Source organism: Falco punctatus (assembly GCF_963210335.1).
Source record: "Falco punctatus genome assembly, chromosome: 1".
NCBI classification, from domain to species: domain Eukaryota; kingdom Metazoa; phylum Chordata; class Aves; order Falconiformes; family Falconidae; genus Falco; species Falco punctatus.
The window spans coordinates 101802306-101830000 of NC_137580.1; the positions used below are offsets into that span (position 1 = coordinate 101802306).

Here is a 27695-nt window from a genome sequence, read left to right on the forward strand (position 1 = left end):
CGGAGTGACTTTGGGTGACAATCCGGTGTGTTAAATAGAGCAAGTCCCTCCTGTCTGGTGGCTGAAGCACATCCTGCCAATGACGGTAGCCGAGGTGTAGCCACACATTCATTTCTGCTGCCGGTGACAGGGACAAAAACCCTCCAGCAGCTGAAGCAGATGGAAGGCTGGGGGCGGCGACACCTTATACCATCACGATTAAATCTGACAAAGCCCATCTGCTGGCGCCCTGAGCACTGGCAGGGCTAGAGCTGAACTGGGAACCGTGAATTATAGCACAGGCAACATCCAAGGGCTTTTTGGTTGTTTATCCTGAAACATGCAGGGTTTTCCCAACACTAAACAATATGTGGCTTCCACTGATGAATGACAGCAAACTCCTCAATTAAAGGGCATTTTAGCGTTTTGACCATTAGCTGTGAAGTCTCAAATCCCCCAGACTTTCCTGGAGTCCACTTGATCAACGAATTGCTTTTCTTAGAAGGCAGCAACAAATGTAAGGGCAAACATATCATGCATCTAAAGACATTGTGATCATATTGGTTTTGTAAGTGCTAGAATTTATTACACAAGAGATGATGCAACAGCGATTAAGAGAGCAAAATTCTACATTGACTCCCTACTTTGCAATTCAGGACAACTAAGAGGTTTTACTTCATTAAGGAAGCAAGGGAAAAAAAACAGCAGAGACAACCCCAATGGATGAGGAAGTCTTGTCAAGCCTAAATGAACAATCAGTCCTATGTGACGCTCATTGCTGTAGAAGGAACCATGAAATATATCTGCTTCTGTTCAATAAATTACTAAAACATCAGTTATAAACCTGCTGCATGGCATTGAAAATTGAACTCATTAAACATCCAGGTAGCTTCATCCTGATGCAAATGGAAGACAGGCATGAGTGCTCTGCAGCAAACAACTCTGTGCACATCCCATCTTTGGGAAACATATTTACACATACGCCTCATATATTAATATATTTTTAGTGCACCCTAGCCAGAGGGCAACCAGAAAGAGAAGGACAGGAGATGGGCTGGCTTCTCCTCTCCACTGAGCAAAGCCTGTATCCACCCATTAGTCTAGCATCTGTTGTAAAGCAACTTTACAAGACCACGTTTCCCTTTTCCAGGTAGCCAGACATCAGGACCTCAAACCAATGGTCTCCCATGATGTCTGGGTAGATATGGTAGCCAAGATGACTGCAGGCCAAAAAAAGCAGATGAGTTCGCCCCACCATATTAACAAGCCTCAAGTGACTGCAAAGTCAAGAATTTATGGGTCTCTCGCCCTCCCTCTCCCTTCCTCAATTCACCACAGCTCATGAAGGTCCGCAGCAACATGCAGTTTGGGGTGGACCTTCACCACAGTCACACACTGACCAGGTGGGATTAGGTGGGCTTGAGCCTCAGGAGGAGAACACTGCTACCAAGTTATGAGACTACCGTTACTGATGTCTTTGTTCAGAGCAAGGATGCCTTAAACCAAATCCTACAGCCTCCATGGGAGGGAAGCCCGAGCAGGACTTTCTCTCATGTTGCCTGCTCTCAGCCTGCTGCACACACCAGCGCATCCATCCTCACTTCAACAAGAAAAGAGCAAAAAAAAGGGTAAAGGTGGGTCTCCAAAGGGACAGTGCCAGGCTGAGAGCCCTGCCGGGAGGGCAAGGCGGCTCTGCAGCTGCCCAGGCTCCCGTGGGGCAGGAGGCATCTCCCAAGCCTTACGCACTATGCGTCAGTCTGACTGCCACCTGCAAGGGCAGGCAAGTGCCCCAACAGGCAGGCAGACATCCCAGGTCTTTTCCAAGGAAAACCTGTCTGGTGCCTCCGTGGGAGGGACTGGTGTTGCACGGGGCTGGCTGGGCCAACAGCAGCGCATGGGCAGTGGAGAGGAGACGATGGGAGATCACTGGTTTTATTCAACAGAATTTTGCTTGATGGCACCTGTGATTAAGGGTTGGAAAGATCCATGGGAGCTACTGCGGGTGAGATTTGCCTCTCCCAGATTCAAGAAAGGGGCTGCTGGATGTAGGGGCAAGAAAGGGAGAGGAGAGAGGACCTACCAAAACACCACATCTTTCAAACTCGGCTCATTTGGGGCTCGGTAATGTTCTCCTCTCACAAGCATGTAAGTTTTCATGCTTGCCAGGCAGATATAGCCAGGGTCTCTCGACTCCCATTGCGGCGCAAACCTACCCGGCCCTCTGGGAGAGTGTGGGGTTGTCTGGGAAAGCAACAATTCCCTGTCAGTAAAATGCTCACAAGACTGCATGAGCTTATTACAGTCATTCCAGCAGAAATAAGTGGTACCTTTTAGAGTGCCTGCCAGAAGAAAATAGCAGTTCTGACCCAATTTCACACAGTTGGAATCAGCTGTGGGAGACTAATACACAATAAAAATAAAAAGACACAAATGCCCCTTTCCCCCTTGTCCTCTCCTAATAACACGAATAAAGCTCTGTTTTGATATTTCGTCCTTTCCAAAGGAGTCCAGTCAGATCAGTCCGAGTCAGCCGTGCTTCGAGTCAAACTCCTCTGACTCTTCTGCCCTTTACTTGATGAAATTTTTAATTGTCCATCTTTGTCCTGTGCAGCTGCGAAGAATCAGATCAATGCCGGCCATTCCCCTGTTCTCCACTTCCAAGCATCGTCCCGTTCCTTTGTTCAGGATGGCACCATTCTAAAATTAAAGGATATGGGGAAAATATTAAAAAAAATTAAAGATGTGGGGTTGCCTGTGAAGCTAGCCAAGACTGTGCGCTGCCCGGGAGTGCAGCTGTGTCCTTGTGTGCATCGCTGGAAAGTGCACAGCGCTTACTTAGCTGGGCGGTAATGCAATCCAAACAATAAAATAATTCCTAAAACAATCAATGTTTATTGAATGAGCAACCGCTATCACTGGCAACATGTATCCCAACATGTCAGCAACCAAAGGACATCTGTAACCTTTAAACAGCATGGCTATACCCCTGCGTTAGGAAGGTGTGATGCTTCTGTAGAGTGAATATTATTGATGCTCTGCTTTGGGACAAAAGTACCGTGTTTTCATGTATTTTTCATCATTCATTATCTGTAAGAAAAAAAGAAATCTGCAAGTCATCAGCTGGGCAGGTTACATACACCTGAAGGTATCAGAAAGGGAAACTACTGTGAATTGTCCTAAAATACTGTCCTTGCCCCTGATCCCTGTTAACCTCATCCCTCCGCCCGAGGCCCTGGCACCTGCTCTTGCACAGGACCATTCTGTCTTCGTCCCACACCTTCTCATGCCAAAGATGATGTGCCTCAACTCATGGATTGGGAAGCAGGGGAGCAGTATCCATGGCATACTCGCAACAAACCTGTATGAAATTCCAGCGCTTATGGAGGCTGCTCTTGACCTTCTCGCAATCGAGGAGCTGAGGGAAGCGGCTTTTCACATTATCTACCAGGCAGCGGGTATCGGGCAGAAGAGTCGTGGTCCCGAGGGCCCCAAGATGAAGGAATCCCTCCTTGGTGTAGCGTGCAAGCTGGGAAGCAAGGGAGGAGGGGAAGACAACCATCGGTATCTTTGATGCATTGTTAAAAAGTGACAGAGGAAAGAACAGGTTTGCAGAGCCCCAGGGAAAAACTGTGAGGATGGTGCACGGAGAAACTAGAACTCACAAGAGGAAAAAGCCCCAACTTTCTCCAGCCTTTTTTTTTTTTTTTTTGTGTTGTTTTTGGGTTTTTTTTGCAGATGCAGGTGAGGAGCTGGGGCACAGAGAAGGGACAAGAACAACTCTGAGCCTTCAACCCATCACAGGGCAGAGTCCTCCAGCCTCCCCTGGGCCCTAGCACTGTAGGCTGGGGCAAAGGATGATTTTCCCTGGTTTTCAGCTGCAGCCAGCTGGCTTGGCAGTCATGCTGGCCCAGCCTGGGGCTCCTCGCATGCTTGCTGAGCCAGCCTTGCCTTGGCCTGTTAACGATGCTGCTCTAGTGTCTGGCAGAGCCCTCTAGATCTCCAACAGCAGCCGGACAGCAATGTCAGCCAAAGGGGGCCAATCTATAATCAGCCCTGTTCCGCAGCAATGCGAGCCCACATCTCCCCCATGGTTCGGCACTGAAGCAAAGGCTCGGGGTTGCAGCTGACCCCTGCGACACCCCCGGCATCCGACCAGCCAGCGCTCCCAGGGACCTGCCGGGGCTGCCAAGGGGATGCAGGCTGGGAGCATCTGGCAGGGCGGGAGGCTCTCGGGGGCAGCACCCAGCTGGCACCCAGACAGCACTGAGACAGCCACGGAGGGGCCACACACAAAGGGCTCCTCCATTTGCAGTGTTTAAGGAATCTCACCCAAATATTTCCCTAAGCATATTTAAATTCAGGAGTGAAAAGAGATGAATGACAGTGGCCTGCCTTTTATAGTTCAAGGGAAGGATATACACAGCTGCTTATTTAAATTATGAATCAATCCATTATCTAGCAGACAAATAAAGAGTATTCAGCACGTTAATTAACTGAGCATATCTGTGACCCAGATGCTAAAAAGAGACAGTAAATCACACTGGGAGTTCGGGTTATCTCAGTTAGAATAATTAAATGTTGAAAATCAAGTTAGAACAATGTAGCAGGGTCCGACTGCAGCTAATAATGGCAGATACAGGTATGGTGCTTGATGCCAATATTTCCTTCTCTCAGTGACGCTGGTTGTACGTACAGGTGTGCTGAATCCTCCAGCTTCCTTGAGATGGCTGCCTGGGGTGCTTTGCTCCCAGCTGCTGGCAGAGTTACACTTTTAGACAATGTGCTGTATAGCAAAGCAAGGCCTCTGCTACTTTCACATCTCACGGAGGTCTCTTCCCAAGGCATTGACCCCAGGCAGATTCAGCTGCAGCAGCCCACACCACCAAGCTGATGCTAGCCCAGGGCAAAGCTGCCCCATCCTGTCCCCCGGTGCAGCACCTGCTCCTCTGCCCCCCAAAGCCTTTGGCAAGACGGTGTAGAGCAGTACATGTCTCTCTAAGCTTTACAGTAATTTCCCCTCCAAACTGCTGCACTGGCACAGCAGAGATGGAAAGGAAGGGCAGCCTGCAGAGCTTAAAGTCATAGTCATCACCGCCTGCTCCCACCGATCCCTGTGTCCCCAGGTGTGGGGTGCCCGACCGCAGGATGGGGATCCTCCCCACCGCCGAGCTCAGCTCACGCTGTGCCAAGCTCCCAGCAAGGGAGCTGCCCTGCCCACAAGGCTGCAGCAACCTGGGAATGACCCCCCCGGCACCTCCAGCCCCGCCGAAGGCTCAGACTCACACGGTCTGTTTGTAGCAGTTGGACGTTTCGATGAGCCAAGCCCTGAGTGAGACAGTGCTTGCATCCTGACAGCATGTTTTTAACCACGCAACTCATCTGAGTTAGTATTTGAGCACAACCACCCAGGATGAGGCTGTTTGTCTCGCAACAAGGAAGGAAAAGACAAAAAAAAAAGACAAGCCCTCTCCACGGCAGATGAAGAAATCACTCAGAGGTCCCAAATGGGCAAGTTACTCCTTCTCCTGCTTCCGAAATGTTTCCTACCACATGCATAATTAGCGTGCTAGACACTTTCTTTTTTTATGATGTTTGGCAGCTTGTCTTCAGACAGTTGGCCTAATGCCCACAAGGCAACATGATTTCTGCTCTTACATGTTATCGCTTAATGTGGTGGGAAAAGTAAGTAGAGCAAAAATCAAATCTTTCCTGAGAAGGGAGCGGGGCGGGGGCTGCAGGGAGAAAAAACAAGCTGAAAAACAAACACGGGTATTATGAAAAATGCATTAAGTGCATCTATTAGATGTGTCACCTACTATGTATAATAGCCTGATAAATAAAGCCTAAACACGCGTCTGGATCTAGCACACTGCCTAATGCCTGATCTGCTGTGCCGAGCCTGGAGGAGGCTCAGCCACAGCCCTCAAGCCTGTCCAATTGTCCAACCTGAGAGCAATTATTCCCAAAAATCCCATCTAACTTGCAAGTGCAAGCTCCACCGCGCTCCTAAGACATTCACAGGTTTTTTTTCTTTTGGGATATTTTGCCTTTCATGCCTTAATTCCTGTTATTTTGCTCCTCCCCAGAGCAAGCAGGAGGTCTCAACCACAAGGCGACAGTGGGGGGTGAAGCACTCGGGTACAGGGGATTCCTGCGCTGAGGCACTGCTGCCGCTGCTGCTGGGTTTCTCTTGAGCAATAAAAAGGAAAACAGGGAGCAGAGGCCAACACACAGGCAGCTGCGGGGAGCAGAGCTGCAGCCTGGCCGGCACTTTCTATCTGGATTTGCCTGGTAAGAGGAGGGAAGCACCTCTGACTCATCACCACGGAGGGTGACCAACATTTTAAACAGCAGCTCCAGATGCTGGGCTTGTGCCTGAGCCTACCTTAGAAACTGAAGATGCCATACAGATACTTGACGGTATCAGTGAATTACACATGCTGCTGTTATTAAAACCTTCCGAGTGGTTGCAGCAATTCACCAACTCAACAACTCGGCACCTCAAACAAACTTGCCTGCTCCAACGTGGCCAGCACAGCCCCAGGTGATGATCTCTGAGAACTCAGCCATTGCCTACGTATGAAGGTTGAGTGAACAAGATGTAAGAGGCTTCTGGAAGTGCTCACAGGGCTATTCAGCATCAGTTTAAAATACCCCTGGGGCAACACCGCTCCTTGGCTCAGGGGAGCACACAAAGGGCTTCCCAGCAGCAGGATTTTACTTTGCTCCTTCTTTGGGCAGCATGTCTGGGAGTCTTGGTGATGCAGTTGTGTAAATCCTGCCCTGTAGCCCAGGGGTGTACGCAATCCACACAGCACCACCAGAATGGTCTGTGCTCTTTCCCTCCTCACCCTCACAGCACAGCCAGGTAAGCGCTTCCCACAGGATCTGGGAAGGCTCTTCCACCTGTTGGTCCACATCAGCTTTCTCCTCTCAGATGTTTCCTAAGGATTGTCCTTCTTCTTCTTCATTCTTTCACTGCTGACCACCCCAAAAATGTTGTCTATGCCAGCAAGTGTCTGAACAAGGCTGTTCAGGATCCCTTGGAGATCCCATGGCTGCTTTGCAGTCACCAGTGATGTCCTCACATGGTCATTGCGGTGCTTAAAGACAACAGAAGTTTGTCTGTTCTTCCAAAGGACATGATTTCCTTGATGAGAAGGAGGTTTTGCCAAAGTGCGGTCCAGGCTCAGAAGGTTAATGACAGCCCACATCACAGAACCTCTTAAATCCATGATACTACATGTAACCAGACTATGTTTTCCTGGCTTTGTGGGAAGACAAATCACTGAAATCATCTGACTTCAAATCCTGCTCTCTTGCCCCGCCAAATATGTCTGTCCTTTAAAGTGATCTGTCCCGTGTCTGGCTGCCCGCGGAGCAGGACCAGGCATCACTGGACCAGTGGCGAGGGGCACGGTCAATCCAGCAGGAAAAAAACAAACATGGAACTACCAGCCCAGCACAGGACAGGAGACAAAGGGAAAGTCCAAGAGGAAGGACCAAAGAAAAACAGTTTAAAAATATGAACAAGCTCACCATTTAGAAGTGGTTAATATCGATGGGGTCTTAAACTCTCAATCTATGGAAATGGCCCAAAGGCACGTCCCCAGGCAGACACACCGATTCATACCCCAGCCCCTCAGGGACACCCTTCCAGGTAAAACTGCACCCCGGGTAAAACGGAACCTTGCAAAGCCCCCGCCTCCAGGTACCGCTTCGGGGGGTGCTGTGCCCTGGGGGGACCCACAGCCCTGCTGGTGCTGGGAGCGGAGGGGCCACACACGTGCCTGGCACCTCGCTGGGGCTGATCTCCCACTGGCAAACCTGCACCACCAATACATCTTCTTTGATTATTTTTTCTGGCTGGCTGCATCTCAGGGATGGGGGAAAGTTAATTAGACATCTTAGCACCTGGGAAATAAAAGCCTTGATGACCTTCATTGACTCTATTGGATAATAATTTAGGGTTGCTTAGCTTCCTTTCTGCACCAAGCAGATCATCAATTAGCAAGCATAAGTAAAGCATACAGTATTTTCTTTTAAACAGAATTTAATCTGATGTGCTATTTTGTCACCCTTGATACTGCTGTGTCCTGGATGATCTCAGTATTGATGGTTTTGTCCTCAAGTTCTGATGCTTAAATGGGCAAAACATATTTTATCCTATAATTAAATGAAATGCTCTGCTGGGTGAACATTATCTTAAGTTTTATAGTATTATAGTGCTTTCTATCACCTAAATATATCATCATACTTCTGTCACTCCAATGAGGTATTACTATATTATTAGCGCAATACATCATTACGGCAAGGTGTTTTCATGATGTATTGCTTAAAAGATGAAGCCATCAGGAAGAAAAAAAAATCCACAAGCAGGCTCAATATAATTACAGGATAAAAGGATACTTCATCATGAAAGCTGATAATGATTTGACCTGGAAGTGAATGAAAGCAGGGAGAACGGAAAGCTAAAGGGAAAACAAGAGAAAAAACAAAATTTTTCCCCACTGATAGATGCTACAACAGAGCTGTTGTGAGCAAAAGCCAAGATCTCATCTGCATTCAGCACTAGGCAGGGATCCAGCACACCCCACTGCATCCACCTGAACGCTGCATGCTTAGCTTACACCCATGAGCAGCCACCAGCAGCGAGAGCAGAAACTCGAGATATAACACAGGCTGCCCTGCCTCAAATGGGACAGATTCCCCGCAGAGAACACCCCTCCCCCTCTCTCTGAGCGGGGCTGCTCATCTACAGATACTCAGCAGCCAGAGCAGACACTGGCCGGGGGGTGGGGGTGGGGCATGGACCTAGAGTGAGTACTTCCAACAGAATCCCAACGTCACCCAGCAAGGCAGGGAGCAGGACCCACAACACCGCTGTCCTTGCACCAGTAAAATGCCAGCAGGAGCCTACACCTCAGCCTCGCTCGCCGACGCTGAGGAACCTGCTCCTTAATTGTGAAATGCTTTTCAACACGTATGTGACAGGCCACCCGTGAAGGAGAGAAGCGGTGATGTTGGGGCCCCACATGAACACCCTGCACAGGCACCATGCGTGTCTTTCAGATGCTGAAAAACTCCAAAGGAATTACAGCTCCTAGTGGTTTTTACACATATATCTTTATAAAAAAAAGCGAGCTATTTGAACAAAGCGTTTACATTACCTCTAACTATATTCCCAGCAATAAATTACAACACGCAGCCCATTAATTAAACAGTAGTAGTGAAAGCCCAATTTCTTTTGCGTGGCGCTCATGCTTCTGCAAAAGGCTAATTTCAAAGCTTCTGCACTCACTGATAGCTACTTCTAAAAAGCATTTTCAAGGAGTTAAACTAATTGCATGTATCGTGAAACAAAAGAACTGCCAAGAACTGGCTCTCAGCTGGAGAAGGAAGGGACAGCGTGGAGGTGGAAGACCAGGAAGAAAAATCTGTGCTGAGCTTGTGCGACAGGCGAGCTGAAGGGAGCCAGCAGCACTGCAACATCTGACTTCAGAACATCAGGTAGGAAAAGAAAACATCGTTAAGTTTAATCACAAAAACAGCTGAGGAAAAAATAAATAGCCTGCTTTTAACCATTCATCTTAAAGCCCAGTGTTAGCAGACACTATCAAGCTAATTCGGTTTCTCGTACTATAATGCACTTTGGGGTTTAAGTTTCCATCCAGAAAGTCCAAAAGGCAGTTTGTGCCATTTAAGAAAAAGCCTGTGTCCTTTTAAGCAACAACTAGGTTATATTTAGCAATAACTCAATCAGCCACAGTTGACTGATCATTGTTTAAAGACAAAGATAAACCAAAGTGAGATTTACCTCTACCCCGAAGGACTCCCGCAGCTGGTTCCTAGGCTCAGGTGGCTCCTGAAGTTCACAGCTCAGGCTCGGGTGAGCTTTGGGAGTACTTAGTCCTGGTGAGCCTGGACATTTCAGGGTGACCGCATTGTGAGGCTGGGCTCTTTATGCATTCCCATCACTTGAACTATGTATTTCTTAGGCTGAAAATGAAGCTCCTTGACCACGCTGGACGCCAGATACTCACTAAGGCTGCCACCACTGCAGTGTCCTGCAGCTCCGCGTCCCCACTGGGTTCCACCCCAATCTGCAACTCATCCTTACGCCAACGAGGCTCATTTTGCAGGTGAAGAAATAAAAGGCACGTTTAAGCCATATCGGAGGCCTGCGGTAGAACAGAGCGTTGACATCCTGTTTTGCTAAGCTCCAATTAATGCTCCAGCTTTTCATCCAGATTTGATGAGCTAATCCTCAAGACGTGACAAAAAAGTCGTATCTTGTCTCAGGAAAGCTACCAGGAATGGGATTACATGTTCCCAGAGCTGAGGGAACGGCTACAAGATTTTGCTGTGAACTCCAGTCTGTTTTTTCCACCTGAAAAGCAGCAGTTGGGGCATCTCCCCACTGCAAAGACCCCCGCCCATGCAGCGGCTGCACGAGCACTGGGAAGGAGCCAGACTGACATAATCTGCAACATCCAATGGATTAAAGAAAGTTCTGTTCCCAAGACTGAGTTTACCTACCTCTGGTATTCACACAGGTATTGAATATTGGGGTATTCAAAAAAAGACACCCAAAGGCTGCAACCCTTCATGGGCTAGAATGCAGCTGGCCCCAGCAAACCAGCCACAGCAGCCTCTGAACTGGAACACTCTGCTGCTTAAATTAGAAACCTGTTCAATAAATAAATTACCACAAATAAGCTGGGAAACCCTACTGCCTGGTGCTGCATTTTCTTCCTGTCCCTGATCTCCTTTCTGATTCATGGGAGAAATTTTCACAGGCAGGGTTTTATTACGCAAATACCTGAAGGTACTTAATGGGCTGGTCTTTATTATGTTGTATTTCACAGTTTTGGTCTTAATGAATGCAACCAACACTGCTTTCTTTTTTAACACTACGAAGGAACCAGAAGTTTCCCTCCCCAGACCTGCACGGAGATCCCAGTGACCTGGAGCAGAGCAGGGTAGGCTTACAGAGCAGGAATTCAAACCCTGCTGTTGAGCATTCCTATGTAATTTATACACTTCTGGGTGGAGACGAAGGTTTGATACAGTACCTTGCCTCGATGGAACACTGCTGTGTCACCTGTGGTGCTTCATCACGGCAGTTTGTTGTCATGCCAGTAATTTCACCCGGAGTTTGGTGCTCACAAGGCTTACTGCCCATCCAGCAGTTCTCAGCCTAAACCCCGTGTCACCTGCCAGCACTGACAGCTCTGGGATGCAGTCGTGATGTTAAAATAAGCTGTTGGGAGGCATGGCCAATGCCAGAATAATCAACATCATGATGCCAAGACAGAAAATGGTGGTATGACAAGCCATGGCTGCCTTCCTGGGTGAGGGAAGAACACAGCCCATATAGCACAGTGATGAGAATATGTTCAATGAGAGGGCAGGTCTTCCCTAAAACATGCGAAGACAGATTGTTGTCCTGCAAATAAAAAGAAATCTCTGTAGACACCTTAAATTTACCTAACTCAGCATCCAGGCACAGCTGGAATGGGATTGTCTCACCCACCCTCTCCCAGATCAACGTGAGGTGTCCCTCCAAGTGTAAGACTCATCTTCTTGGCGATGGAGAGCAACAGGCGGGACCTACCCGCTGTGGGAGGTACCACGGTCTCCTCCTGTGGCATGTCCTGCCTTCTTTTGAGAGAATGTGGGTGATGGTACCAGCCTACAAACTGGGGTGTTCAGACGGCTTTTAGTCACAGTTTTCCCCTAATTTCTAAGCTGATCAGTAGACGCAACCCCTTCAGTAAAAATGCGGATGATCCATGATAACAGGGAAATATTTCTGTCTGGCAACAAGTGTGGACTTTTCAACAAAGAGAAAAGAAAAGCAACAGAAGAAACAGCCTTGTCACAGAGGAGTTTATCCCTGTTTCCACCCATCGCCACTACACACCAGGCAAGCACAGTGACAGAAGAGCCCATCATCCGCAACCTCTCTGCCTTGGCTAAATTTCCAACATAGATAGCCACAGCATTTACATGGGAAATGCAAACAAGATACAAGATACATACATCAGATCCTGAGGATAAGCACCCAGGGCCTCACTGGATAGAGCTAAAATGCCAGAAGAACAAGTGCTGCTACTTTGTGGCTTTAGGAAGGTCAGTCATGATTTTGGTAATGAAAAAAACCCTAAAATATCACGTTGTAATTCTTGAAAACCCCGTATGTCATAAGATGGCCATTCTGCTTCCAGGCTTAAAGGGAAACTTGTATTTTCTCCTTAAAGATTGTAGGGGAGAAGGATACTGTGCTAAGGGATTTGCACGATGAGATGATGACCACTAGGCATACAAAAAGAAAAACACAAAGGAAATGTAGGCAAAATACCGAACTGGGGATATGGGCAGAGATAAAAGAAAAGCACCCAGGAAAAGTTAGTGGGGAACTAGGCAGAGATCCCTGGAGCTGCAAATCCTGAAAGTCCAGCTTAGAGTCTGCTGTTGGTTTAACACATGCCAGCAGTGAGAGCAGGTGTGGTACCCCCTTTTGTTCCAGCTCTACGGCGATGGAACCAGCAGTACGCCCATGCTGCTTTCCTTTTAAAATATGGTAAGAGATAAAACCACAGAAGAGGCTGAATCAGTTTTTAACCACTAACTTTCAGTATTTGACACATCCACTAATCCTCTATAAGATACGAGATCTAGAGTGAATCTTGGAATGATAATTTTTAATCTAGAATTAGGATAAGAAGCTTCTGGGTTGCTCCAAACTTTTGGAGAGGCAAAAGGAGCGCTAGAAAACTAATGCTATGGTAAACCCCAGTCCAGCTGAAATGGCTAATTATCATTCCATTAAAAAGCACTGTTTGTTTTCTTTACCCAGAGGGTAGTTTTTACTCTGCTGGGTGAAGGAGAAAGAAAAGGTCTTAAAACGTTCTGCTTGTGTGTGTTCTGCTCTGCTCACTGGCTATTTGCTTTCAGCATTATTTACCCTCATTTGGAAGATTTTTCCAAATTATGCTTTTACTTGAAGCTCTGGCATGATTATGGTGATCCAGAAAATAGCTACTCTAAGAGAAGCTGGGAAAATGTACCTTTATACCTGAGGTATTTTTAAGAAGAAGGTGGGCCTTATACATTTGAGGGTGAAGCCAAGAGGCGAGGTGCGCGGCTGCCCTCTGCCCATCCAGCCTCTGCCGGGTACCGCCTGCTCCCGGCACACGTGGTCCCCGCAGAGCAAGTCCTCACCTGCGGTCCCCAGCCGTGGCACGGGTACAATATTGCTGTGTGGTTCTCCTGTGGGCCCTGGTCAAGGCAGACATCTTTCGCCTTGTTGTTTCGAAGCTGTAAGAAATAAAAAGCGCAGAGTTATACGGTCCTGTCTCCTCAGAGATAAGCAATAAACCGGCACGCGGCAATGCCTCTAGCCCCTTGCTACAGAACGAACATGCGGTGCTATATCACTAGGCATAATCAGGCAGAGAAAGGTTTAATGCGCCATATGTTTTCCTTAAATACAAGGCCTAATGATGACTGCTTTTATATAATAATCACCATTCAAAGCAGCCAACTTCCTTGAACAGAGTTTTCTTTGTATTTGGCCGTGCATGGCGGTAACAAACATATTTTTAGACTATCGTCAGCATGTTGCCAGGAGTCTGAAATCAATGCCGAATCGCTCGTATTTCATTGAAATCTCAAAGTGCTCAACTAGGCAGGGAAAAAAGTCCAGCTAGCAGAAGGAGCCCCTTCGAATTGTCACAGGGATGCAGGAGGAGGCACAGCGATGGCAAACCAGCCGCCAGGTACTGAAGGATGCACTTCGGACAGAGCGTGGAAGTGCTGGGCTCATGCTACAAAGCCAAGTGGCTGCTGAACCCCAGCCACCAGGTCTGGTAACACAGAGCTGTCCTCTCTTCAGGCTCCCCATGTAGGGCAACTGCAATAACGCCTTTGAAAACACTATTTTTTTTGAGGCTTTAGCTTGAAGACATTAAGTAAGTTTGGTAATAAATCTTTCTTAAAACTGATGTCCATCTGGGGTGCTCAGGCTCTGCTTCAAGAAGCCTTCTCAAACTGCCACTGTTCCACAAGACCTATTGCAACAGAGTATTAAGCCCATAAATGCCTGTTTTTATATTCCCAGTATGGTCTCAAAGCCAGCAGAGATTGAATTAAGTCTCCTTACTTTATCTATTCCTTAAGCTGTTGTGACAACACGCTGCACCCTACAGAGACCTTGTAAGGAATTAGGCTGAGTTTAAGTCAATGGGTTTTATAAGATGACTATGCATTAAAAATATACATACAGCTGCTTAATCCATGGAGTCAATGGGTAACATAGATAATTTTCTGTCAAATCAGTAAATGAGGTATTAGAATATTTTACTGTATATGGTCTCCAGATGAGAATAAATCCCAAAATAGGTTTTTAGAAGAAACTGTGAACAGATTTATACAAATTTAGAAAATTATACACAAATAATAGGTTTTGATTCATACTCACAGAATCACAGCATGGTGAGGGCTGGAAGGGACCTCTGGAGACCATCCAGTCCAACCCCCGCTAAAGCAGGGTCACCTCACGCAGGGTGCACAGAGTCACATCTAGTTGGGTTGTGACTGCCTCCAGGGAAGGAGACCCCACACCCTCCCTGGGCAGCCTCTGCCAGGGCTCTGCCACCCTCAGGGTAACACAACTTCTTCCTCATGTTCAGAAGGAACTTCTCGTGTTGCAGTTTGTGCCCGTTGCCCCTTGTCCTGTCACTGGACACCACTGAAAAGAGCCCAGCCCCGTTCTTCTGATGCCTGCCCTTAAGATATGTGTAGCCATGGATGAGCTTCCCTCTCAGCCTTCTCCTCTCCAGGTTGAAGTGGCCCAGCTTTCCCCATCAAAGATATTCCCCTCCTTGGGGGCTATTTCCCATCAGAGCCTCACCAGCTGGAAGTATTATCAGCCTGATCTAAGGGATTCTCAGCCTTAATTACCTCGCCATAAGCAATGGTGTTGTTGTATCTTCTCATCTCTGGATAAACGTGGTCCAGGTACCACTGGAAATTTTTACACTTCAAGCTCTTCCTTAACGCTTTTCTCTCAGAAACATCCCCAATGTCAATACCTGGATTCTGAAAAACAAAGACACAACACATCACTGAACAGTTACTCTTAACAAAGATTAAAAACGAGCATATTTCACTGATGTTTGATATCACTTCCAAGCTGCCTGGAAACTGCCAACAGCTGAGTAACTCCACACAGAGGCTATGCCAGGGAATTCTGGCATGTGTGTCCAAGGCTTAAACCATCCTCACAGAAGTTGGAAAGAAGATTTGGGTTTCAGAGCCACTGTGAGCACAAGACACGTACTTCTCTCACAGGTTTTGAAGGTTCTGAAGGCATTGTTGCAATGGCCACCAGGCTGATGCTGGGCACATTTTGGTCCTGGGATGTAATTTAGAAAAGAGGACCCAAATGGAGAAGAATAGGTTTTGGAGGAAACAGAAGAAGTGGAGTGTGACAGAGCTGAATCTATTCACCGATTCCTCTGGGCTTTGGATCCATCTGAGCCAGACTGAACCTGTCAACGGGCCCAATGACAAAGTATTTTTGAGAGATCTCACCTCCTGTTTAGGTACTGACGTACAGGACTTCCAGAAGAACTTAACGGTGAATGTACATCAGGATTTAAAAGGTGGTCACATGCTGAATGCTGGAAGTGGAACCCCTCATCTGTGCACCGAGCACCAAAACCCTTCCCCTGACACACCAAGGGTGCAAGACCCTACTAAGAGGCAACACAGAGGACGGCACGGTTAAAAGGTATAAAATAAGGGGGGGAAAGAAAAGAAGAAAAATGAGAAAGGTCTAGGACTCATATAATAGAGGCAGAGAGTGAAGAATAAAGGATAAAAATTACAGAAGAGAAGGTGAGGCTGAACCTCAGAAAAACCTCTTGACAATTTTGACAATTACGCAGTGAAATAGTCTCCCTGGAGACACAGAGGAACCCCACTGCTCAAGACAATTTAGAAGCAGACAAAGCTATGGTACCTGTCCCCGAAGGAATAATTTTACATGAGCCAGGAGCAGGGGCTGAAGAGAGCTGCCCCCCTTTAACCTTTTATTCCATTACAGAATTTGGGGAACTAATGCAGCAGGCAGAGGAAGGAAACCAAAGGCACACTGCAGCCCCTTCTGCTCCTTCCTACAGGTGTCTGGGTTTCTACTCTGTTTTAGCTCCTGCTCTTGTCTTTTGTAGTGATCATTAAATACAGCTGGGAAAGCAATTTTCCATTACAACACTTGTAATGATCTTCTAATGAATTATTCACTCTGCTTTAGAGAAGACACCATTTTAATGCGCGACTGGTAGCTCATAGGTAAAAATAAAGATGATTCAGTGTAGACAGGTAGGACAGGCTGAAATCTGAGTGGGTGAGATGGGATGCAGAGCAAAACAGGACCACAAACCAGTCAGCACCTGAAATATTCAGTGCATGGAGTTTGGCTTGGTTTTTAATATAGCGGCATCACAAAGTAATTCGCTGTATATCCATAACCCCCTGCACAACACCGCCTGTCAAACAAGGCTTCTCTAAAATTAAATCTTAATTTTACTGCTAAGACCTATGTAAAAACCTCCAGTTGTTTTTAGGGTAACCCAGGTCTGTTTCTCCAGACCCATCCCCCAAGGCTGGTCCATGTAATGCTGCCTTTTCTGAGCCGTACAGGACCTGTGGGTTCCCAATTAATTTTAATACATTTTTGCTGTGCTCCAAAGCTGTTCCTGAGCAGAAGCATGGTGTCTCACCTCTAAAAAAGAATCAGCCCAAGGACTGGGGCTGAACCTGCAGCAATTTATAACTCCTGCCTATGGATGTTTGGATCTTGCAACCTATTTTTAAGACAGACCTGAAATCACTCAGTCCTGCAGGCAACTCTCTGCCTCTCGGAACACTTGGAGCGGTGCCCATCACCACCAGTGCCCTCCTGCAGCTCGCTGCGTAAACAGCATTTCTTTCCATCTCTGTTCATCTGTTCTCAATAACGAACTAATCCAGGGCTCCCTGCCACCCTCAGGACCACAAACCGTCAGCGCAGGCAGCTCATCGACCCTGCCCAGGTACCTGTTGTTCCCTAATGCAGTACGAAGCTGCAGCTACCCTGGCTCTAAATGCCAGTAACTCTCCCCAGATGTAACCTTTCCTCAGAAAGCAGCAGCAGCAGCTCATGTTTTTATGTTTTAATGTTTTCCAAAATGCCCCGGAGCACAGAGCTGCCAGCCAGGGATGCTGCCGCAGCAGGATCAGGACCACAGCAGTGCTGTGCAGGGGTGTGATCTGCAAGTTATGAATATTTCATGTTTGTTTTTAGCACCAAAAGGGTCGCTGTAAATAACTGCTCACATGGGGTCTGGCCACTTGTGGCAACAGTTTTTCCACACACTTGAACAGAGCAGCCCAGCACTTGTAGTACACTGCAGGTGGAGTGGGTGTTGGGGGACTCTGCAGGGCCCCCACCAGAATTCTCAACCCACCCGTAACCTGAAGAGCATCGTTGTCTCCCCCTCCCCACCACCCCTTCTTCTGGCAGGACCCCAGAGCCCGAGCAGCAGCCTCAGACCTCCATAAAGCCCTCCTGGAGCCCATAGAGCTTTATGCAGAAGTGCTGGGAATCACCTAGAGAGGTCCACATGCAGCATGTGTCCCCTGGGCCTGGCCAACTTGTCTTGCTGGTGGGACCCCACGGTTTCCAATGATGCACCACACTGGGACGTGGCAGGATTTACATGAAAAATAATGTTTCAGATCTAAGAAAATCCAAGCATTTCCGTGCAAAAATAAATACAACCACCAAAGCTATTTCAAGAGAGCATTTCTGGGGCACTTCCATGTGGTGCTGCTAGGAGGGGATCTCCTTCTGTGAGCCACCAACCTCCAATCCTTTACCTGTGAACACCATTTTGAAGCGCTGGTGGTCTCAACTTTCCCAACACTGGGAAACCAAATGGCCCAGGGACCTGGACCACATACTGTTTGCAGTGAGCTCTGGGCAGTGACAGCATCTGCAAACTGGGAAACCTGAGTTGGGCTGCACATGACATGGACCTGCCTGAGCAGCAGGAAAAAACCCTCATGTACTAAAGATGCTGGCATTAGTAACCTTCTGCCAACTGACTTTACACAGACTCCATCTGCGGAGCAGTATTATGACATAAACCCACGCTGTGTAAACACACCACAGAGAAATAAACACTGTAACACAGGTTTAATTTTTAGAAATGAAAATAAAAAGGCTGATGTGAACAGTAGGAATTCCTCCAAAATCTGCAGGTTTTGCAGCATCTCTGTCAAAGCCGAGCGAGCTCTGCTGACTTCCACAGCTGGGGATGCAACCCAGAGTATTTATGGCTCTCCTTCACCCAGGGGCACTAACGTTCTATAACTCAAGTTTCTAACCCAACAAAGTGAAGACTTAAGAAAGGGTGCAAAGGCCATACCTCCAGCGGCAGGTTCCACGCAATGTAAACGTGCCATTTGTAGTCATCCATCCACACCTCGGCCACGCGCAGAGCATTGCGCTTGGTGTAAAAACCGATGTTGTTGTTGTAGGGCTTCTTCTTGCGCTCAATGTGAGCCACCCTGGAGCAGGGCAGGACCTCCATGCTGCCACCGCACAGCCACACCTGCAACGCAACCGCACAGCATTGTCAGCACGGGGCTCTGCCGTGATGCCAACAGGTCCACGTACACGTTAAAGAGAAGGAAGTGGTGGGTTTTGAGGTTTCTGTAATATCCTGGTGAGCACCGAGCATCACACCATTTGGCTGGCGAGCTGAAACCCATAGCCAGGTTTGGTCTTTGCCCAACGGTGAGACACACAGAGAATTTAACCTGTGCCCAGAGCAAAACACACGTCAGCTTCAGAGGGATCAGGTCTATATCCAGTATGTGGTTTCAACGTGTTGTAGGATCAGGCGCTGAGTTTACAGTGATGTTGCTACTAAATAAAAAGGATTCGCAACTGGAATAGTTGAAACCATGGCAAGATCTCCTGAAAAAGGGATGACTCAGTGAAACATATGGCAGGGACAGATTTCTCCCCCTTAAAAACATTTGTTCATTATTTTTTTTTCACATGCTGTTTAAAATTCCCTTAAATCACAGTGTACAAGTTAATAAATTCAAGGTCTTCTTTTTATCACACGGAAAGGAATTCACAGAAAGACTTGCTACACCTGGGTTCTTCCCCCCCGTTTGTCTACATCAAGAAGTTATTTATCTTAAATTAAAGATGCATATCCAGGACACCAGGCACCGGGCAATCATTACAAACACATATGCCGAACAGGCCTAATAATCCCAGTTTTGCCTGTTTTGCAGTCTGCTCTGCATTATCATTTTGCACAGTTGTTACAACACCCATCATTTCTGGGATCTCTTCCAGGCTCACCACCTTTTACCCCTTCTGCGTTCCCTAAATTTTACCAACCCTGCTCAATCCGCTCTCCCGGCAGCACAAGGAGCCTCCTGGCTCTATGAGCTGCCCCTTTTTAATCTCTCGGTAGTGGGCTGAGCCCACCCAGCGTGGGGCACGCGCACATCCCAAGCCCAGCCGACGTGACTAAGGGGCAGTGCAGCAGGGACACCTTCACTCAGCGTAATCCTGCCACCCGTGCTGCTCTCACTCGCAGCACTGCAGAGTATCAGCAAAAAATCAAAGCCCTGTTTTATTAGCTGGTGCATAAACATGTAGAAAAAATAAAACAAAATAAAAATTCCTATCTTACTCCTGTTCTGTCATTTGACCTTTATGAACACTTTAAAATACAATTTCATGACTGCAAAGCAATTTCAGAGCTGATGTCTGCAATGACGGGCATGCCCATCCCTCCTCTCCAGCACAGCCACGCTCGCCTCTGCCCAGCCAAGTCCACAAGGTCTGCTCCAAGTTTTGCAACAGGCCACACACTGGTAAAGCAAATAAGAAGTGAACAAGATAGTTCTAGAGGAAAAGAAATACTTTTAAAAGGAATATTCCCAAGGCCACAGTTTGACAGAAACTGCCTGTGCTTTTTGCCTGCTCAGTTCTTTAGTTTCTCAGAGTCGCGGTGAAACCAAAGCATTAGGCTCTGCCCTTGGGTGCTCCCAAAGCTGCTGGGTTCAACGCTGAATAAAACTGCCAGCCCTGGAAGATCCCCAGCACCACCTCTTTTTGCACTTTGGCAGATTTGTTAGGTTTTGTCCTGATTTGAGATCAGAATAATTATTTTAAAAAATGTAAAAACTGTGCCACAATTAAAATGTCATTTTCCAACAAGCTTGCCTCCAGCATCCATGTCTTTCCATGATTTAGTTAGATAATTCACATGGCTTGATGGTAGACAGCTTTCCTAGATTTATCAAATATCTGTACAGACTATCTTGAAATGCAGAGGTTGTAATAATCTGAGAGAGAAAAGAGTGCTGGGCATTGTGCAAAGGGCATTGGCTGTATACGTATCCAAAAGCCAGTCCCAGAGAGATCAATAAAAACTTAATTCAAAAAAGGCACTTATACAAGGAAAGACCATAGTTCTATCTCCTAAATAAAACATAAATTGTCATTATAACTGTTTTTACAAGGCATTTATAAATGTATCTGCTGGTAACAATGGGGTTGAAGAGAGCTATTGCATGGGAAACGGCCAAGTCACACCCAGCATCACTGTCCTCAGCATACAGAGGAGTAAACCATGGCCCCAGGAAGACATTGTTTATTCCCATGTGGCCTGGCAAGGACTTTCTGTTCCTGCTGAAATCCAAAAATGCATGGGAACAGGTCCACGGGAGACAGCACAGGGGCTGCAACCCAAGGGACATCCTCCTTGGCCACGAAGCATGAGGTGCACTTACCCTACAACCTCAGTGTGATGCTTCATCCTTGCAATAACCATGACTTTGGAGTGGTGAATGGCCCACAGAAAGGCCCCAGACTTTGTTCTCTTGGTGCCAATAAGCTGAGAGACACCGCAACCAAAAGGGCTCAGCAGACCTCCATCCCCCCAGCAAGGCTGGAAGTCATCGCCTCACTGACGCCCTGATGTCCCAACCTGCAGCAACTTCACCCCTGTAGCACTCAGACCTTGAGGGCAGATGTTTTTTTGGGAACCTTCATTTATGTCCCTATTGAGCAATTATTTGTCCCACCAAAGACCTTTAACAGATAGATTACCTTCCCATTAAGTAGATTTTTCGTGTTCATAGCAAATAAACCTACAATCCCTTAAGACAGACTATTTACTGCAACTAACAGCATTAACAGGACAATCAATCCAGCAAGTTGTTTCTGCTAATTCCTTGAGGAATTATCTCTTAGTAGATGGGTAATCGAGAGCCGGGACAACATTAAGACCAATCAGAAAAATAAGGCATTGTCAAATTAATTCATGTTTAGCCTGTTCAACAAAGCAGTGTCTTTTATATTGCTTCCTACAAAGGATGAAGTCATGTTCATTTCATTTGACAAAATATGCATGGATGGCATGTAAAAGCATGTTTAAAGACTGTGTAAAGGCATGTTAAAGATAGAGTATGTAACACAACAGGTTCAATATGATGAGCAAGTCTCAAGTTTCTCTTGTTTTCTGACATTCAAATTCCAACACAACTATTAGCTTGCCATTCATCCACCCGTAAAGAGACACAGAATTAAAAATAGAAGCATCCCCCTCCAGTAAATGACGGTGACTCAGTAAATTCTCCATTACTCTACACATAGGAGTAATCAAACATACAGAAAGATGCCTGGATTTATAAATAACCAGCTAACCCCAAATTCTAGTGAAGAAATCCGAGAGAAACAAACAGAAAACAAATCCATCATCCAGAGATCTTTGATGTGTTTTTCAGATAGCTGGTGGGTAATACATCCGCAATTATTTTCCAAGCAAAATGTAACTGTCCTAACAATTCAGCATGGAAAAACAGCAATTCCTCTCAGGCAGTGACATATCCGAGTACAGCTGAAACTGCACCAGCCACCTACCTTCTAGAAGCTTCTGCACATGTGGGAGGCAACCTCTGGTTAGTGTGAGACTTCATCACCATGCTCCAGTGATGGGGCAACCCAGCTTCGCTTTCTGGTCACCCTTCAGAAGCACGAAGGTGTCAATAGGGTGCGAAAGCATTTGTGAAAGAGCCGGCATCTCAGTGACCTCACTGGGATAACCCAAAATGGGGAGCAGGTCTGATGCAATACAGCAGCAGAGCTTCAAAGGGAGGTCCAGGCACCCCTCGTGTGCACATGTACCTCCTGGCCAAGACATCAACATCTCCTCTGCCACCAGCCTTCAGCCTCCATTTGCAAAATCAGTTGTTTTTACAGTGCTTTTATGGAGCACTCTATAGGTCTTCATTCCTAGAACACATCCTTCATGCATCTAGGACGTGACTAACCGCAGCATTTGGGAGCATCCTGGAAAACAACAGTGACCAGCCCTGTTAGATGGGACAGAAGCAAGGCGAGGGAGGAGGCACCCTGGCATTGCCGGCAAGGGCACATCCCCTGTGGCTACTGCACTGCTGCTAATGGAGGGGGAATAGAAGACTGCTCACAAAACACTGTGTACTGTTAGTCCTCTGGGTGTGTAGTAGATACAGGGAGAAAATCCCACTTTTGCTTGACCAGCTCATCGCAGCAGCCACAGAAACAGTTTTCCAAGTATTATGCAGTTCAGAACAATTACTGTCCATAATCCCCTTTGCCCTCAAAAATGCGCTGCAGCTATCCATTTGCTTTGCTCCTGTCTGCCAGAGCTGGCAATTACTCCCGAGGAGCATTATTTAAACAAGGCTTTTGGCAATCTGCCTGATGTTGAAGGAGCCAGCCAGGCAGCAAAGGGTGACCCAGAGGAGACCCAGCACCCGGCAGGGTGCCGAAAGCCTGTCCTGTGCCACACCAGGCTGAAGGCACCATCTGTGCTCCCCAGCTGAGCAGGGCTGGAGATACGCATTGGAGGGGCTGGCCATGCCCACGCCTTGAGGCTGGCAGTGTTGGTGCCAGCAGTGCTTTACAGTCCTGGTTTGCTGGGACGGAGCAACCCAGAAGATGCGTTTGGATGCCACCTGGGGCAAGCAGCAGGAGGATGCTGAGCACGACGGGCTGCTGCCTTGTTCCACCCCAGCCTCTCCAGCAGGACAGAGCTGCTTCCTCCACAGCGTGCTGTCCCCCTGCGCTCACCCCATGGCGCTGGGACCCTGGGGGCTCCCTCCCTTGGGTGCAGGTGCAGCAGCATCGAAGTCCAGCCAGCACCCACCAGGCAGCAAAGGGCACAGGAGGAGGCACAGCCACAGCTCTAGCAAAAGAATGGGTGAAAAAATCAACTTTGAAAACAGAGGTTTAATTAATGCATATATATTAAGAAAAACTTGTTACCCTCCTTAGCCTTCTGCAAGCAGCCCTTGCTATGCCATGGTGCCCACTGGCAGGGAAGCAGAAGATAAAATTATTTAATTAAGGAGAATATTTTCACCAGAAAATACTGACGCAAGGGCTCCTTCCCCTGGCATGTCAGAAAAACTTGTACATCCCCCTTCCCTTCACGTGGCTGCAAGCCATACAGGGGAATCCAGGCTCACCATCTGTTCTTTGCACAAAGAAAGCTACCAGAAAAAAAAAAAAAAAAAAAAAAAAAAGAGAGAGAGAAGGACTTTGGCAAGCTCAGAGGCAAACCTGGGGCTGGTCTCTTGCCCCCCTCCAGCCGGTGGAGTGCCAGGATGGTGCCCTGCCTGAGCACAGCACCTCCTCCTCTCAGCCATCAGCATTTCCAGATGAAAAATCCTACTATTGGTGCCCCTGGGCCACTACCTTATATAATGCTGTGTCTCCTCCTCATCCCTGGGATATCAATAATAATAATAATTAAAAAAAATACTAAGATAAGAAGGGACAGTGACTACCTTGGGTCCTGGACGTGGTGTTCTAGCTGGAGTGTGAAGTGACATCTATGATGAACACCGACAGCTCCCATTAAAGGATCCTGAGTTTAGTTGCTTTTAACTTTGCCAAATTTTAACTATTCAGACTGAAATATATCCTAGAACAGCTCGAGCCTGCCTGCAGTTAATGCAAAGAGACATCATGTCTAATGGTGTCAAGATGAGTCTGCAAGGTAAACTTTTAATCTCTGAATGTATTGTGACAGAAGGAAACGGGGGAAAAAAACCCTGCTCCTAACTTTCATTACACTGACTCCAGGCTTTTTCAGCTGATAACTTCATTTCTAAGGCGATTAGCAAAACCATGCCTTAATTAGCAATAGATTTCCCATTTAACAGCTTTGCCTTATCTTTGCCCCCCTCCCTTCTTTTAAAAGTAACTTCCAAAGTTAAGGGAAAACCACAATTACCCAGGGCAGCTAAAATAATAAGGATGTATCAGAACAAAGACCTAAATAATAAAAGTGAGAAACAGCAAAAAAGGCAAAGAAATAATCATTTCTCCACACGCTCCCTTGTATAGTTCTGAGAGACGATATCTCTCCAAATTACTCCTTTTGTCGGAAGAAACAACACGTACAGATACATTTCCAGCCACGCAGCTGAAGCAGTTTCTGCACTTTCTGTTCCCACTGTGGCTGTGCTCCATCCCACGTCACTGCAGACACCACGGAGGACATCTCCAGGGCCAAGCCCCTGCCACCACGTCTTTGCTCCCCCAAGATGCCAGAGCAGGAAAGGAGTCAGGAATGGGATGAAGTTGCTCCTCCCAAGCTCTGCAATCCCTTGTGCCCAAAGCATGACGGCTGCCGCTCTCCGGCGGGGCACAGGTGCTCCACGACAACGTGGACGGGACTGGAGCAGGCAGTGCTGACATGGGGCAGGGCAGCCCACACCAATCACACACACCCCCAGGCACTGGGGCCAAGGATTCCCACAGCAACCGCTTGTGCAGGACAAGAAAACACCAGAATTTTGGAGCAACCATCCCTTACACTCAAAATCCCTCTTGAAGAGAGAAGTCATGCAGCACCCGCTTGTTATTTAAGCATCCTCAGCGCAGTGCACAGGCAGTGTGTTGGCCTTACTCCCTCTAGAAAGCCTTATGGTTTGGTACTTACAAGCATAATTTAGCAGTAGTACCTTTATTTCCCTGGCACAGGGCTTGTGTACCACAGTGGTGACAGAACGTACCACAGCAAGGCTCTTAAATCCAAATTCCGGTAAATAAACAGCTCCACAGCAGTGGCTGATGGCTGTTTATGGGCGACGATCAGAAGTTGCATAACTCTCATACACAGCAAGCTTTTAATTTTTTTAAAATATTCATCTATATATCTATATATCTATATATATCTCCTGTATCATCGCTGAAGTGCTCCTCCAAGCTGATGTGAATGTTGCTATCGCATGGAACAATCACTGCAAGAACTTCAGTAGAAACGTTAAGTTGAATTACACGAAGGTGAGTAAAGAAACCACACAGAGAGGGGGGGAAAGAAAAGGCAAACCAGCTCTTTGGGGACTTTTCACTTCCACCACAGTGGAATACACCACTCGTGACCTCTGCAGGTGGACACAGGCACCCCTTGAAGAGGACTGCTTTTGAATTTGGGCATGCAGATTTTCACAGTTCACCTCAAGGGAGGACTGGTGGTGTGAGAATTTCTGCAAAAGCAGTGAAGGTCCCACCTTTGAGGCCACTTTGCTACAGACCTGGCCGAGGTGCAGCGTTGTATCTACGGCCAGGTGAACCCCCAGACCCCACAGGCATGAAGCCTTTCCAAGCATGAGGAGGGACAAACCCTCTGGCAACACCACACGGGCAGGGACAATGTGTGCCCTGACAGACCCAACAGAGAACATCTTGTCGGAAATCTCAATATAATTTCATTCTGAACAACTCATAAATTCTCTTGGAAACCTCGATGAAGAAGCGAAAGAGACTCGGCATCCTGCAGCTGAAACAGGAAGAGGAATTTCTGCAGGAAACCTGTACGTTTCTTTTCTCTGCCATGAGGCCACAGAAAACCTTCTCAGAAGATCCGGACCAAGCAGCCAGATCAGGTGTGGTACTCATGTGCCACCTCCTTCAAAAATGAACAGACCATGTCTCCACCTGACCATCTCAAACCACGTCCGTTCAGGCAGAGAATGGAAGTGGGAGGAAAGGATAACACTACACTCAAAAAAATAATTTCTTTTTCTTTTTTTTGGCATTAATTTTCTCACATTTTATCCTCACGGATGATACCACTTTGGACAGGTTCCTGTCTATCTTGTGCCAGACCAATAACAGAAATGTCCAGATTGTCCAGTGTCCAAATGTCTTACCTTTCCTGCTGAGATCACTGAATTCATTCCTTTTATAATGGCCACTTAAAAATGCCAAATAGAAGTGGAACTCAGGTGCACAATTCACTCCACAAATCCTAACGTACAGCAGTATCGGGGAGCAGCTGCGGTTTTCATCCTGTTAACTCAGCAAGGAACATAAATAGTTTAACATTTGACATATTGGAGACATTAGAATAAAGCAAGCTTCGCATCAATGCAAAGCAGTGATTTCTCTGCGCTGCCACAGTTCAAGGAGAATGATACACACACACCACAATTGTGTTTGCTCAAACTGGAGGCTTTTCCAATGAAAAAATTATGCAGTGCTTCTCCAACAAATGCAACACAACCTGTTCTAAATAGAGCATCATTCCCGGCTACAATAGGTATTGATCTGACTTTATCACCAGATAAGATACATAAGAATAGGCTTGGTGGGAAGCTACATCTAAAAGACTCTGATTGCAAAGCACAGCACGGGGAGGATTAGCTATAATGACAAGTGTCCGCATCCTCTTGGCTTGGAAAAGCTGCTGAAAAGAAGCATTTTGCTTCCTGGTGCATTGGGATTGATATTTTAATTGCTGCAAAATTAAACTATCGCAACCACAGCGACTGTAGCTGTGTCATTTTAGCACTTCCAAATACTTGTTGTTGTTGTGTTTTTTTTTTTTTTTTAGAGGAACAGAGTATTTTTAAATCCACATCTCACAAATGCTTGGTGACACTGGAGAGATGCTCTCACACCTGAACTTCCAGCCTTGGCTGGAGCTGCAGCCAACATTTCTATTGCCAGCTCCCACAGGGCTGAGACCCGCATTCCTGCAGAGTACCGAGCTCCAGCGATGCACTGAAGTGGTTTGCAACTATCGTGGTATAAATCTGGGTCTGTCCTAATAACTTTAGTACTAAAATTTCCTCAGTGCTCTGATGTTATCTGATCAGTCTTGGCAGCATGACAAGGACCTGATTATGTTGTAATAGTATAATGCAAAGATTATTACAGACTCATAAAAGACAAGTGCCTTAAAAACAGCATCACAATACCTGTAAGCCCTTTCAGAATGAGAGGAACATGCTGGGCTTTATACGCTTGTAATACAGAAATTACCTGCAAGATTTGACCCTGAACTACTTGGAGGTTGCTCTTTTTTTTATTTTATTTTATTGCCCGTAATGTACCAAAAGCATCTTGATCTCATTTTCCTATTACCATTTCTGTCAAAGCTGTAAAAATAAACCAGCATAAATAGTTCGGCAGAATTTTGATCTATTTTTCATGCAAAAAAGCCTTTAGAGAAAATTACCCATAGATGTTTCTTTGGACTAGCACGATTTCACAGGGGGAGCGGCACGAGGAGGGGGAAAGTGCCATGTATCATTTTAAGCATAAGAGGCAGTTCTGAAACAGAATTATTTAT

The 27695-nt window shown here is 46.9% G+C and overlaps 1 protein-coding gene across 1 annotated transcript in view; it reads right to left on the reverse strand.

The window, feature by feature from the left end:
* Window positions 1-539: 539 nt before the first annotated feature.
* The window catches only part of GALNT17 (polypeptide N-acetylgalactosaminyltransferase 17), a 213684-nt gene continuing 186528 nt past the window's right edge, over window positions 540-27695 (reverse strand). Inside the window, exons 7-11 of the mRNA XM_080398856.1 lie at window positions 18459-18644; window positions 14947-15084; window positions 13207-13302; window positions 3338-3505; window positions 540-2676 (exon numbers count right to left, since the gene is read on the reverse strand). Of these exons, the coding sequence (XP_080254982.1) occupies window positions 2548-2676; window positions 3338-3505; window positions 13207-13302; window positions 14947-15084; window positions 18459-18644 (717 nt within the window). The 3' untranslated portion in view covers window positions 540-2547. The remainder of the gene's footprint in view (window positions 2677-3337; window positions 3506-13206; window positions 13303-14946; window positions 15085-18458; window positions 18645-27695) is intronic.